This window comes from Castanea sativa, chromosome 2, assembly GCF_040712315.1.
Source record: "Castanea sativa cultivar Marrone di Chiusa Pesio chromosome 2, ASM4071231v1".
NCBI classification, from domain to species: domain Eukaryota; kingdom Viridiplantae; phylum Streptophyta; class Magnoliopsida; order Fagales; family Fagaceae; genus Castanea; species Castanea sativa.
In genome coordinates, this window is record NC_134014.1 from 26,757,699 (window position 1) to 26,773,537 (window position 15,839).

General features: G+C 36.1%; 1 protein-coding gene across 1 annotated transcript in view; it reads left to right on the forward strand.

Moving 5' to 3' along the window:
• Positions 1-3,218: 3,218 nt before the first annotated feature.
• Positions 3,219-15,839, forward strand: part of LOC142624461 (beta-galactosidase 9) — a 62,619-nt gene continuing 49,998 nt past the window's right edge. Inside the window, exons 1-4 of the mRNA XM_075798030.1 lie at positions 3,219-3,654; positions 4,137-4,232; positions 4,371-4,483; positions 11,666-11,732. Of these exons, the coding sequence (XP_075654145.1) occupies positions 3,454-3,654; positions 4,137-4,232; positions 4,371-4,483; positions 11,666-11,732 (477 nt within the window). The 5' untranslated portion in view covers positions 3,219-3,453. The remainder of the gene's footprint in view (positions 3,655-4,136; positions 4,233-4,370; positions 4,484-11,665; positions 11,733-15,839) is intronic.

A 15,839-nucleotide genomic window follows, 5' to 3' on the forward strand; every position in this document is an offset into this window, starting at 1 on the left:
AAAACAGATCTATATTTTCACTAAATACAAATTTGAAAAATTTTCTAGTTACAAAATTGATCTGTATTTTCATTAAATACAAATCTGAATTTTTTCTGGTCATAAAACTAATTTGTATTTTCATTAAATACAGATCTGAATTTTTTCTGGTCATAAAACTGATATGTATTTTCATTAAATACATATTTGAAAATTTTTCTGGTTACAAAACTGATCTGTATTTTCATTAAATACAGATCCGATTTTTTTGGTTACAAAACTAACATGTATTTTCATTAAATACAAATCTGAATTTTTTCTAGTCACAAAACTGATCTGTATTTTTATTAAATACAGATTTGAAATTTTTTTCAGATCATAATTAAATACAGATTTGAGTTTTTTCTCAAAGAATCTTCTTTTTTATAAAATTGTTGATTTTGAAATTTTAAAGAAGGAATTCAGAGTTAGGTTATTTTTTTTTAATATGTGATGCATGCATAATAGATTTGAATTATGAATATGAATCCTTTTATATAAATATATATATATATATATATTTTTAAATCTCATTTTTTTTAACTTTACAAAAACATATCTAATTTTTACCAATCAAAATCCTTATTTTTAGCCTTCACCAAAACAAATCTGATTTTTACCAATCAAACCCCCGCCCCTCTTTTTTTTGCTCTTTACAAAAACATATCTAATTTTATTTTTACAAGCCAAGTCATATTTTATTCGTCCTTCACCAAAACAGACTGATTTTTATTAACCCAATCAAATCCCATTTTTTTACCCTTTGCAAAAACAGATATAATTTTTACAAATTGAATCTCATTTTTTTTTTTTTTCAAAACAGATCTGATTTTTCTTTGAGAAGAGGGCATATTCATAAGATAATTTTTTTTTTTAAATTAATTTTGTTAAGTGTTTGTTACATGTAATACATCATATCATTCAACATCATACAAAATGGTATATAATGGTCATTAGAGTCTAGAAGACCAGATTTTATCTGGGCAGAATGGGTGCCTAACACCTTCCCATTCCGTAACCTAACCCCCAAACTTAGGTATTTGGTTAGTAGATTTGTGTTTTGTCTTTAATTTTGGTAGATTGTAACTATGATCAAAGCTTTGTATTTTTTTTTTTTTGCATAGATGTATTTAGGACCAAAGCCTTTTACGGTTATTCTACCAAATTGTACCTTTTTTTTTTTATCAATCAATGACATTTGATGTATTTTGAACATGTAATTGTATTTATTTATTTATTTTTTGTATAAAAAATAAGTGGCTACTCCACACAATTATTTAAAAGAGAGGTGTCTCTTTTTGAAAGCAGCCCTGCGGTCTCTCACACAACCCAATTAAACATTTGGGTTAAATGGGTAAAGACTCATTTGGGTAGTTTAGTTAATGAATCTTAATGGATAAACCCATTAGTTACCCAATAGATTAACCCAACACAGCTGCCACCTTTCCCCTCTAAAGAAAAAATTTAAACCCTAACTAGAAAATTTCTTATAGATTTTCTTGAGTTTTCTTCTCATTCTCAAAGTTACCAAACATCTACAAAGATTATCTAGTTCCTCTAATAATCTCTTTCTCTTAGAACAAGTGTCTTTGTTATGCTCTAAAATTCTAGAGCTCAACGCTTGATTTGACCGAAGAAATTGCCAGGGTCCTTCTTTGCTACCGCACTTAAGCGGCTTGTCTCTGGAGATCAAACCCAAACTCACCATGAAACCATCAGTCCAAATAGTGACTTCTATTTTGAGATCAATCCTCCTTGATTAAATCGCATTGACAATCTAAAATTTAGTGAAGTAAGAATTTTGAGTTCGAATTGAAACTGAGAGATTGAAGAGATTTGATTTTGTATCGCTTTGTTTGGTTAATTCGTTGAGGCTAGATTCTCTTTTTGGTCTGTTTGGTTGCTTAGAAAATTATGTTTCCTCAGATATTTAGAAAGTAAATGGCATTGTTGAGAAATCTAGTAAACTTTCTCTCTCTCGACTGAGAAATCTAATAATGATTTAGCTAGATTTGATTTACAAATTTTTCTTGGCAACCAAATGCACGATATTTGTAAATGGGAAAAATTCTTAGGTAGTCCCAGAATATAGTGAAATGGTACTCCCCCCTTTCACATTTATGATGGACCCCACCATGAATTTAATGAGCGGCCCTCACCATGAATGTGAGAGGAGTGAGTACTATTTTCCGTACTCCGGGAGTACCTAAGAATTACTCTTATAAATGTATTTGATTCTTAAAAAAAAATATTTCCTTTTTCAATCATTTTACTAATTCTTTGGGTTCGTTTGAATAGAACTTATTTTGCTGAAACTGAAAACACTGTAGCAAAATAATTTTTAAATGTGTGAATAGTGACGTGGAACCCATTTTTAATGAGAAGTAGCTGAAAAGTGGAGAGTGGGACCCATAAATAGTGCACGGATGCACTGTTTACTGCTGAATTGGTTAACAACTGCAGCTGAAAAAAAAAAAAAAGCTGAAAACGCGCAAAGCACTGCAACGCAGACGTGAATGCTGGATCCAAACGCCACCTTTAAGGCTAGATTTTCATTCTGTCTTTGATCAGTACAGTGGGTATTTTGAAATTTGATTTTCAAATTTTCTTGGCAACCAAAACACAAAATATGTGAATTTTATTGGATATTTTTTAATTTCCTTTTCAGTCCTTTTATTAATTCTTTGAGGCTATATTTTAAATTGATGTCTTTGATCCATAGAGTGGGTATTTAAGTAAATTTCTTTTGCGTGTGGTAAATTTGTTTTTGGTTGAATGAGTGTGGTAATCTATATTATAAATAAGAGAATTCTCCTTTTTCAACTCAACTTTTATGTGGTTTAAAAATACTTTTGTTAATGAAAGGTAACTTCATTTAGAAATAGAGTCATAAATATCAAATAACAAATTTCATTTTAAATTCAAAAAGAGAATTCTTAAAATTTTTGATTTTTTATCTGTTTTAAAAGTAAATTATAATTACTACTTATTTCTAAAATTTATTATTAAAAAAAAAATTTAAATTATAATAGATACAAATTATTAACATTTACCTAAAAAATAGAGGAGTTTTTAAGGATATACTTATGCTGAGATGCTAGTTTTATGATAAGTTCTTGGTATTGTATTTGTAATTATTTATATAAATCAAATAATGGGTTTAATTCCATAAAAAAAGGGGTATAACGAACAGGTTGGGGTTGGTGATTAGATGGGTTCGGTAGAATAGTTATTTAATATTGATTTAAATTGGGTTACCAAGAAAAGCAAAAATGATTTAAATTGGTAATGGCCAACTCGCCATTTTCCAGCCCTAGTTTGGGGTCAAACCTTACGGGAGGTGCACTAAAATTTAATTATGACATCCATTGAACCAATCTCATTCGTGTTGGCAGTTTTTTTCTTTTAGTCGACGGTGTTGTGTGTGTTGCGAAAATGGGTGGGAGCAGGAGCAGAGGTTTGGTTGAGTGTGCATTAATATCTGTGTTGGTGATGGCGATTGAGGTAGCACAGACAAGCTCGGCTAACATGTTCAAGCCATTCAACGTCAGCTACGACCACAGGGCTATCATCGTCGACGGCAAGCGCCGCATGCTCATCTCCGCCGGAATCCACTACCCCCGCGCCACGCCTCAGGTACATATATCCGATTTTGCATGAATTTTGAGAATCAATGAATCATTACATTTACATTTACACCCCTAATTTATACTTCTACTCTTAATTTCATCTTCAATCATTATTCCCTAAAATTGCCTTCTTTTCAATTCTAAATTCATCTGCTCCAATTTTATTTATTTATTCATTTATAATCCAGGAATGTTTTATTCTGATTATAATGCTTCGATAATGTATATAAACCTAGTGAGTTCCAATTAGCTCAACTACAAAGTCTCTTGTCATAGAATAAGAAATTTGAGGTTCAAACTTAAAGAGAAATCATCATGGAGAGGGCAACATAGGTTGAAATTCCATCTTTTAACGTGTATAAACCTATATTTTTTTAAAAAAAAAAAAAAAATGGGCAGCTTCTTAAGCCTTCCCTTATCATGGGTATCGTTGCTTGCTTGCTTTTTCTTTCTAAGTGTTTTATGATATCTATTTTTATGTGATGCCAGATGTGGCCTGATCTGATTGCAAAGAGCAAGGAAGGTGGTGCAGATGTGATCCAAACTTATGTGTTTTGGAATGGGCATGAGCCAGTGAGAGGACAGGTGCAATAAATTTTTGTTCACAGCTACTCTGGGTTGGGTAGCTTTGTGATTTGATGTGTAGTTGTCCTAAACATGACACACACACGCCCACATATTTGTTTGTCAAAATTTTAATTTTCTTCTAGTTTGTTTGTTCAGTATAACTTCGCAGGGAGATATGATATTGTCAAGTTCGTGAACCTGGTGGGATCCAGTGGACTCTATCTCCATCTTCGCATAGGACCTTATGTGTGCGCTGAGTGGAATTTTGGGTCTAATCTTCTCTCCCCTTATATTTACTAGTTCCTTTTTCTACTTAAAGAAAAAGTTTCCTTTCCACTTACAATTCAATTTAATAAAATGAAATTTCCTTCAATGTTGCATGATCCAAAAAGTTTTTATAAGTGGGCCGACTATCTATATGCTCTTAATAAATGCATAATAATTCTTTCCAGCATCTTCTAGGTGCCTATGTGGTGTTATTGATGTATGTAATTAAAAGGCATGGTTGCATTTGGGCATAGAACACCATTTTGTCAATTCTCACCCCCTAATATATGAACATGATATAATTTGTTTATTATTTTAGAGAATGAGACACCCATGTGTTTATTAAGTTTATGAAAAGGGATTACTTCCTGTGACGCCTCCTTTTCCCCACCCACCTCCTCTACCGCATCCTCATTCCCACCCTCACCCACCACCATCTCTTTTTCCCTTCTTACCATCGTCAAATCCTTCTCCTCCTCTTCCTTTTTGTTTTCCACCACAGTTTGGTTTTTTCTCATATCCTCACTTTTATCCCCCTCCTCCAATTTTGCCTACCCCATCCCCACCACCTCCACCACTTCAGGTGTCTAGCCTTTCTTTGTCTAAACTGCCTAACCATGTACCTGCCCCACACACCGCACCAAATATACCCACCGTAGAAACCTCACAAAAGATCTCTCCTACATCTTGATCTTTAGGTCAAGGGGGCAGTAATAGGTCTTTTTGCATTGATGCAAAATTATTTTCTTTTTCTTTTGATGGGGGGCGGTCTGATTCATATGCCTTGCATGAGACATGCCGGAATGTTAAAAGCTCTATTTGGGTTGGTCGTAGAGGCATGGAATGGATTCTTAATTGTTTTGCCGATATACGTGATTGGGTGCCAGGACTTGACGTCCATTGTAAGAGACTCAGGGAGGATGGGAAGTTGATAGACTTTTGTGGTAGATTAAATAAGGCTGGTCTCTTTGTTGCCATATCGGTTTTTTATGGTTGGCGCAGAGAAGTTGTGTTATGATACCAGCAAGTCTCAATCGCGCTGGTAGTCTCTGATCCATAAAGAACTAAGGAATTTTTTATTTGGTGCAAAACCTGCAACTATGGCTAGGGCACTTTCCAAGAATTTTGGTGGTGATGGTCAGGTAGCTGGTGGTCGCTAGAGTGGGAAAAATTTACTTGTTTATGGTAACCAGCAGAAGTCAAGGATTTTTCAAAATATGGGAGCCGTGTTTGGAAGTAACGTGATTCATGGAGATACTACAGTAAATGTTTCAGTTATAAATGGTAGACCCACACGAGTATTTAATTTTAAGTTGACCCCTGCAAATTTGGCTTTAAGAATTTGCAAGCCTGAGGCTGGGAGACGTGTGGTGTCCTCTTTGGATAATAAGGCTCATAGTTGGCCCAATGTTTTAAGTGGTGGGCCTGTATTCTTTAAACCAATAGGTGGGCATGCAGAAGCCTAACTCATGGCTTCAGCTAGCCCAAAAGGCAAGGGCCAATTAGACCAGCCCAACCCAATTCTTCTGAGTGTTGAGAATACACTTTTTGCGTATACGAAGGTGTTATGCAAGTGTTCGAGAGGTAGTGCACTACCAGCAAGTGGTGATTCTGAATCACTGATGAGCAAGGTAGCGTTAGATCGAGGTAAAATCTCCTCTGCCTTTACCGATGCACTATCTTTCAAGATGGAGGCAGGTCTACCTGACGGAGCGGTGAAAGTGTCAGAAGCTAGCAATTCTGGGCTCATCGACGAGGCGGTGGGTTGTATGGGTATGGGGGCTGATATATCAGCTCCTATGACTATGGGCTTGGGTCCAGCAGTGGCGAAGGAGATGCCGGTTGAGTCTAAGTCTGTCGATTCTCTCCGTTTGAGTAAATGGGTTGATCAAAATCGGTTTTTTCCTCTTTCGGATTTGGGTAATGAGATGGGTTTTTGTTCTAGAGAAAGGGATGCTTTCACGGAAGTATCAAGTGAAGGTAGAGGTCAACGGTGCAATCCCCAAGCTGATTTTGTGTCGTTGAGGTCCTTGGATGGGGCTGAGTTGCTACAGGATGGTTCAGAGCCTCTACTTCTGTGGTGGAAACATAATGGCGTCAATTCTAGTGCTTTTTTTCACGGGGAGGAAGAGAGTTGTACTTTGGATTGTCCACCATTATCTAGGTGGGATCCTAATGAGCGGAGGGAGTTGGTGGCGACCCAGGTTGTCGAAGAGGGTGAGCTTTTGGGGTCAGAGGAGAAAAATTCCAAATGGGTGGTGAGCCTGATGATAAGTTTTTGTAAAATCGTGGGTTTTCTAATTGTAAAACATGATGTTTAATGTTTGGCTTTGTTTCATCTTTTGGAACAAGACTGTGTTGATGTGGTTAATTTTGGGTCTTCCAAGGGACTAGTAAACTCAAGGATGAAAGGGCTTAGAGAACTTAGAGGTTTGATTTGTACAGTTAACTATGATGGGATCTCTTCTAGAGGGAGGAACTGAGGTTCTTTAGCTGGTTTAGGGGCGATCACTAGGTTTAAATGAGTTTACGACTTTTATCCTGGAATGTTAGGGGATTAAATAATCCTCAAAAGCAAGAGGTATGTAAGAATCTTCTAAAGGAGTGGAAGTGTAATATTGTTTGCTTCCAAGAAACCAAACTGTTTTCTTTAAACTCTTCTGTAGTTCGGGTCTTTGGGGTAGGCAGTTCCTTGACTGGGTTGTTTTGGATGCAGTCAACACTGCAGAGGGGGGGGGGGGTCCTACTAGTATGGGACAAGAGGGTTTATGAAAAAATTGATGTTTCTATAGGTCAGTTTTTGTCAATGTTTTACTAAAGGGGGTTGTGGATGATTTTGTATGGGCATGTATAGGAGTCTATGGTCCAAATGATGATAACCAACGAGGTGCTTTGTGGGAGGAGCTTGCAAGGGTGCACTCTAGGTGGAATATGGCATGGTGTTTAATTGGGGATTTTAATATTATTTGATACCTGAGTGAGAGATTTGGTTGCGAGTCTTTTAGCCTTGCTATATTTGCTTTCTCGGATTTCATTGAGGCTAACAATCTTGTTGATATACCCCTTGAAGGGGCTTCTTTTACCTGGTTTAGAGATTCTGGGATAGATTGTATGTCAAGAATTGATAGGACATTGGCTTTGGTGGATTGGGTGGATCATTTTGGGAATGTGTCTCAAAGGGTACTTCCTCGGGTAGTTTTAGATCATTGTCCAGTCCTGGTGGAAGCTAGTGGAGTCAGTAAAGGTTGTAGTGCCTTTAAGTTTGAGAATATGTGGTTGAAAGATGAGGGTTTCGTGGAGAGAGTTCGGCAATGGTGGAATGAGTATTGTTTTTTGGGTTCTCCTAGCTTTATTGTAGCTAGAAAATTGAAAGCTCTAAAGGATGATTTGAAGAAGTGGAATAATGAGGAGTTTGGTGATTTGGCATTTAGGAAGAAAAGCCTTTTGTTTGAGCTTTTGAGTCTGGATGCTAGAGGAGACTTGTTGGGCCTTTCACATGAGGAACAAACTCGTCTTACTCAAATTAAAGGTGATACTGCTCATTAGCGTCTTTGGAGGAGATTTCTTAGAGACAAAAGTCTTGGGTTTTGTTTGTGAAGGAGGGTGACAATAATGCTCGTTTTTTTGACCGGATAGTGAACTCCCATAGAAGAACTAATCACATTAGAGGCATAGAGGTGGATGGTGTCCTTTATGAGGATGAGGCGGATGTGCATTCTCAAGTGGTTCAATTTTATCAAAGTTTGTAGACGGAGTCTGATACATGGCGCCCTACTATGGATGGTTTGGAGTTTGCCAGCATTGACAAAGATGAACAAATTTCTCTTGAAAGGGATTTTTCTAAGGAGGAGGTGATATAGGTCCTCCAAGAGATGGAGGGTGACAAAGCTCCTGGTCTTGACGGTTTCACTATGGATTTTTTTTTCAAAAATGCTAGAGTGTTGTGGAAAATGATGTTATGGCATTCTTTGATCACTTTCATAGGAGTTCAGAGTTTGAATGGTCTTTGAATGGTTCTTTCCTATCTTTAATTCCTAAGAAAATAATGCACTAAGTATTAAAGATTTTTGTCCTATCAGTTTAGTGGGCAGTGTTTATAAGCTTTTATCTAAGGTGTTAGCAAACCAATTGAGGAGGGTTTTGGATAAACTCATCTCTAAATCGCAAAATTCTTTTGTTGGTGGAAGATAGATTTTGGATTCACTGCTTATTGCTAACGAATGCCTTGATAGTAGATTGAAGTTTCATACTCCAGGAGGGGTTTGTAAGTTAGATATTGAAAAAGCTTATGATCATGTGAATTGAGATGCTCTCTTCTATCTGTTGGAGAGGATGGGTTTTGGGGTTCAATGGAGGAAATGGATAAAGGCCTGTGTCTCTACTGTTCGTTTTTCAGTTTTGGTTAATGGATCTCTTGCTGATTTCTTTGGAAGTTCTCGAGGTTTAAGACAAGGTGATCCGTTGCCTCCTCTTTTTTTTCTTTTGATCATGGAGATTCTTAGTAGGATTTTGAAGAAAATTGAGGAAAGTGGTCTTCTTCGGGGTTTTCATATGGGACCTGTTAATTCTACTGGTATTTGTATTTCACATTTGATTTTTGCTGATGATACCATTCTATTCTGTGATGCTTCTAGGGAGCAATTGCTTTCAATTAGGTTAGCTTTGACTTGTTTTCAATCCTTTACTGGTTTGAAGGTGAATGTGGGGAAAAGTGAGATTGTCCCTATTGGGGAGGTGAGTAACATTCAATCTTTGAATAACATTCTTCAATGCGGGGTGGGCAGTTTACCTATGACATATTTGGGTTTACCTATGACATTCAATCTTTTAAGAACCATCTTTATTTGGAACCCAATTTTGGAAAGGATGGAGAAGAAGTTGTCGGGCTGGAAGCATCTTTATTTATCAAAGGGTGATAGGCTCACCTTGTTGAAAAGTACCATCTCAAGTCTTCCAACTTATTATCTTTCTCTATTTACTGTTCCTAAAGCCGTGACTATTAGATTCGAACGTATTTAGAGGAATTTTTTGTGGGGTTTCTCAGAGGAGTGTTTCAAATACCCCTTAGTGGCTTAGGAGAAGGTGTGTTTCCCACTTGAGTAGGGTGATTTGGGAATTCAAAAACTTGTGCCCTTTTATCAGGCTTTGTTAGGGAAATGGTTTTGGAGATTTGGCCATGAACCTACTCATCTTTGGCGGAGGGTTATTGCAATGAAATATGGGGAGGGGAAAGGGGGGTGGAGCACTAGTGTTTGTAGGAGGGCTCATGGGTGTGGGTTATGGCGAAGTATTAGTGAAGGGTAGGAGAGTTTTTCTAAGCATTTCACTTTTGTTGTGAGAGATGGTTCTCGTATTCTTTTTTGGCATGATAAGTGGATTGGGAATAACTCTTTAAAAACTCTCTATCCTCAATTATTTTTGTGTTCAGCCAATAAGGAAGCTTCTATTTCTGATGTTTTGAGTCCTCAAGTGGGTGGAAATGACCGAATGTGAAACTTAAGATTTTTTAGGGAATTCAACGACTGGGAGTTAGCAGCTTTTTACTCCTTTCTTCACTTGATCAAATCTTGAGTTTCTAGGGGTGTTAGAGGTGACAGTCTTCGTTGGAGATAGAAGTGGGAAATTTGACGCTCGGTCTTTTTATCATAAGATTCGAAATGTTACTCCTTTTAGATTCCCTTGGAAGGGTATTTGGAAAGTAAAGGTTCTTAAAAGGGTGGCATTTTTTTATGTGGACAGTAGCCTATGGCCAGATTCTCACTTTGGATAATCTGATGCTTCGTGGTCGCCTCTTGGCAAATCGTTGTAGTATGTGCTGTTATAACGAGGAATCTGTGGATCATCTTCTTATTTCTTGTTCATTAGCTCATTCTTTGTGGATGCATAGGATTCAGCTGTTTGGGATTGATTGGGTTATGCCAGGTTCGGTTGTAGACTTATTTTGTTGTTGGCACCATTGGCTTGGGAAATTTAATTCCGATATTTGGAATTTGGTACCAGGCTGTTTGATGTGGACTATTTGGACTGAACGTCATTGGCGTTCTTTTGAGGATTTTGAGAAATCAATGGCTCAGTTGTTAGCTTTGTGTCAACGGTCTCTCTTCGATTGGTCTCGGTGTTGGGGTTTTTCAGATTGTTCTACTATTATTGATTTTCTTTTGTCTCTTAGAATAGGATGTTGATTCCTTTATTTCTTTTTGTTATTGTGGTTTTTTGTTCACTACCGTGAACTCTTTGTATATTTTTTTCTCTTCTAGTAATAGTATTACTTTCTTACCTATAAAAAAAAGAAACTAAAATGGATTGTCATCAAGGAGCATTATCTAATTGAACTAGTCACAAATGGCATGTCAAATATACTAGAATTGAAAACCTTCAAGTAGGAAATAAATAAAAAAGAAAAGAAAGAAAACTTTAGACTACTCAATGAAGTTAGATTTTTTGAAAAAAAAAAAAAAAAATCTTATTGGAACTATTGAAAGTTAAAACCCAAAACTTACTCCAGTTACATTGATGTGCCTTCAATTCTGTCCTTTGTAAAATTAGTAGCATAAGGTTAGCATATAAGTGGAATTCTCATGCCAAAGCTATTCTAAATTAAAACTGAGTTAAATAGATAGTGGGATTGAGGATGAGGTAGAAGAAGCTCTTTCAATGAGTTGGTTTCTAGATGCACTGGGAAAAATTATATATTGATTTCTTGTTCTGTCATCAGCATCTTCAAAAAGTTTTTTTTGGTAAGTATATTAAAGAAAGAAAACTATACAAAAGTCTATTCTAAATGCAATTATACATTAGTAGCCAGGTATTTTGAAAGTAGCTTGTAAATGCTTGAATTTCCATCATGACTGCACATTGCAGTGAGAAAAAGAAGCAATGTTTTCATGTGTAATAGTTTGTTCTTCCTAGAAGAAACTTTTAGGCTAGTCATGGAATATTAAGAAGAAATATTAGTATGTATTCTTTAATTTTCTCAGTCTAACTTCCCTTTGTATTTATCTCTCTGCCTTATGTTTTTCTGTATAAGGTAGTGTTCTTGAATATATATATTTTTTACCTATCAAAATTTTTTTTTTTTTCTTAGTCTAACTTATAGTTTGATCCATTGATGAGACTATTATAGACATTCTTGTGAAATATTTTGTTTGTCAATTTTCATTTGATTTTTGTTGATAATCTTATAGGGGCTTTCCAGTGTGGCTGCGTGATGTCCCCGGCATAGAATTTCGTACAGAAAATGTGCCTTTCAAGGTACAATGCACCTTTGAAGCTCTATACTTGCACATTTTGTTTTATTTATTTTTAAGTGGCAAGGGCAATTTTGTAATTTCATAATTTCTGGGATAGGCTGTGCTAATTGTCTATTGGGTCCTATTTTAGTTTTACTAGTCATTAACCTGTGTGATGCACCGGATAGTTAAATATCTTCACTATGTTCAATGCCACAATTAATTAAAAATGAATGAAAATTAACCATATTGTGTATTTTTTATAAGATGAAACAAAGATACACTATTAATGTTTCTACTATGTTTAAACTTTTATGAAATATGGAATAACAAAATACAACATTCTATAGCACAAAATATTCATCCAACAAAACTAAAGATGTCAAATATGAAAATAAAAAAATCAATACATTTTGGTGGCATCCATTACCTCTAGTTTTCTTTTAGCATTTGCTCCATCTATAAAAACTCTAGAATCAACCATGGTGTCTAGAAGTTTGGTTGCAAATAAAATATTACTCACACACAAGGGCAATGGAAGTAAAAATGCAAAAAAAGATATACAAACACAGAATATTAAAGGAAAAAATATGAAAAGCAAAAGTAGTTACAAAAGAGAAATTTATATAAAAGATACCTTGAGGCTTGAAAACAAAGGGTTTGTAGAAACAAAAGAGCAAAAACGGCAAAGAGAGGGTAAACAACATGGAGGGTTTTGGTGTGGTGATGTATATATATATATTTTTGATAAATAACGGAATTATATTTATCAAAAGTCCAGCTACACTGGGGTGTACATGGATAACAGTACATCAAACACATAAATTACAAAGATAAAGCATTTCTAAAAAATTAGAACAAGGAAAAAGATTATAGGAAGAACTCCACTCTAGCAAGGTGTGAAGAAGAGATTTAAATTCTGAAATAGACCGTTCCTTCCTTTCGAAAAATCTTGAGTTCCTTTCTCACCAAATACACTATAGGAAACAATGTGGGACAGCCCTCCATAAATCAATGCTTCGATGCTCACCAAAGGAACCTGGCCAACTCGAAAATAAATCAGAGACACCATGCGGTATAACCCATAGAAGACCAAATAGAGTCCACACCACAACCATAATTCATAAGCAATAGGACAATGAAGAAGAAGATGATTCACCGATTCCTCACTCTTTTTACACATATAGCACCAATCTTTTACTGCAATACCCATATACCATAAATTCTCAATTGTCAAAAAACCTAATGCGGCAGTCCAAGAGAAGGAAGCAACCTTAGGAGGGACCTTTGAACGCCACACAGGTTTCCACGGGAAATAAATGTCAGGAGTAGAGGAAAGGGAGAGATAGTACTCACTCACTTTAAAATTCTTATTCCCTGCCGGTTTTCATCATAGTTTGTTTTGACCTTCACCATTAAGGGGAATAGAATGGATAAGATCCAGAAAAGTGTAAAAATCTTCCGTTACCCAATTGTGGGGAGCTCTAAAAAAAAAGAAGATCCTAGTGAAGCCTCTGGTTAGGAAAGTGCATAAAAGCTGCAATAGAAGACTCCTTATTACAACTAATGTTATAGAGTTCTAAAAAAGTCTCCCGAAGAGTATAGCTCCCAATGCGGTGATGCGCGCGCGCGTGTGTGTATATATATATATATATATATATAGTAGTATGTCGTTTTGGTTTAAAACGGGATTTTTAAAAAAAAATAACTATAAAAACCAAACTATATCATTAATTAGCCAAAGTTTGAAACAAATTTGATATCTAACAAATCGAGTCCAAAGGACTCGATTTCGGAATGCTAAATTGAGTGCACTGAACTCGATTTCAACGTGTTTTGTAGTTGATGTGGACAGGTTGGCCAAGTCAGCATAGAACTCGAGTCCGTAGGACTCGATTCCTGTCAAATAGAAAGCGAGTCCTACAGACTCGATTTCGTTTTGTTTCAGCAACCGGTGTTCTTCTCTTCCAAGCCGTCCCACTCTTCCAACCGGCATAAGTTATAATTTATGCCGTCCCACTCTCCACTTCCAAGCCCCAAAAACCCATGAACTAATCAAATCCAGAACAAATCAAACCCACTCTCCACTCGGTGTTCTCCACTGGAGCGGCGGCGAGAGACCATGATCTGATTCCATAGCCTGAAGTTTTCGCCACCTGGGTTTGGTTGGAATCGGCGCCTGGGTTGCTGGGTACGTGTTCTTCTCCTCCACTGGAGTGGCGGCGAGAAACCACACGTCCGATCCAATTTTCATCGCCTGAATCGGTGCCTGGGTTGCTGGGTTTTGATCTCTGGGTTTTGCTTCGGCGTTTGCTTCTTTCTTCTTCGTTCTCTGGTTGTTGATCGTTTTGATTTCTGCTTCGGCATTTGTTTTTTTCTTCTTCATTCTCTGATTGTTGAACGTTTTGATTTCTAGGTTTAGGTACTAAATCGAGTCCATAGGACTCAATTTCTATTTGACAAAACTCGAGTCCACTGGACTCGAGTTCTATGCCGACGTGGATCTCATGTCCACATCAACTACGAATGAAGTTGAAATCGAGTTCAGCCCACTCGATTTAGTATTCCAAAATCGAGTTCAAAGGAATCGATTTGTTAGATACCAAATTTGTTTCAAACCTTGGCTAACTAATGATATAGTTTGGTTTTATAATTATTTTTAAAAAAAATCCCGTTTAAAACTCTTCATGTTGCTGAGTAGTAGTTTGTTTAAAACTCTTCAGTTTGCTAAGTAGTAGTCGGTTTAAAACTCTCCTTTTAGCATAATAAATAAGCAAAAAAAAAAAAAATGATGAGTAAAATTGTGGAACTACCAAAACTTACAAAACATTAGGAGATCAATTAATAGCCAATAGTCTTTGGTTTGGTTTAAAACTTTATGTTGTTGAGTAGTAGTTGGTCTAAAAATCTTCAGTTTGTTGAGTAATAGTCAGATTAAAACTCTCCTCTTGACATAATAAATAAATAAGTGATGTGTAAAATTGTGAGACTTCCAAAGCTTATGTGACAAAATATTAGAAGGTCAACTAACAATCAAATGTGTTTAGCTATTATATATTATATATAGATTTGAGTGTCCAAGCCCAAATCTTATTAGGAGTTTAAATAAAGTGCTATTTCAACTAGGACTAGGTATTATTCTTCCATTTTAAGAATAATAAAGTTTTTAAATTCTTAGAGAAGCTTTGAAGTTTTTGAAAGGTCTGTGTGATACTAAGGAACCCTAGGTGTGATGCCTGGAAATTTATCTCTTTTTATTTTCTGTTCTTAAACCCCATCACTGTTCATGGGTTACTGCTCACAGCCCTAGAACAGCGACCCAAATTTTGGCGTTTTCCCTTTGTTTCTTCCACAAATCCCACTATTCCTTCCCTCCATTGGAACCCTATGATCCCTATTATTTCCCAGAAACCTAACCCTAATTCCTAAAAACCTAAGCTGCCCAAGTGCTACCAGATCTGCTCCAGGAGTTTTAAATCAGATTTTGCTTTGTTCCTCCTTGTCCTATGTCAGTTTTTTCTCAAAATTCTAGAATATATTTATTTTCATTTTGCCATATCTTAATTGGATTTTCATTAGATAGACAATGTTCAAAGACTAGAATCAAAGATCAAATTGTACCAATAAAATAGGAGTAACGGTGTAATGTCGGCACATGCACATTGAACATGACTCACTTCAAATGATTGTATACAATCACTTAAGTCTGGTTTAGTACAAATGATTGTATACAATCACTTCAACTATTGCACATGTCATCTTCCTATTGTTGTACAAGTTTATAGCCAAATTTTGTCATTTTGTAACACAGATGTTGGTTCCCCCTGCACACCATTTAAATGGCTGACACCGTTCTCAATCTATCTTCCTCTCTATCTCTCAAGCCTTGGCTTAAGGGGTATGAAAATGATTCCAAGGCAAAGAAATGAAATTTCTTTATGTTTAGTTGGTATATTTTACGAAAAAGGGAGATCTTCTGGGACAAAAGGTTTGGAAATGCAATGATGAAAGTATTTATTTGGAGTTCATTGGGTTAGGTCGCAAAGAGTTTCGGATATGCTAGCTTCTTGGCAGGGTCTTATCAGTTTGGAAACTTGTGCCTCATTTTTTAATGTGGTGTATTTGGGGG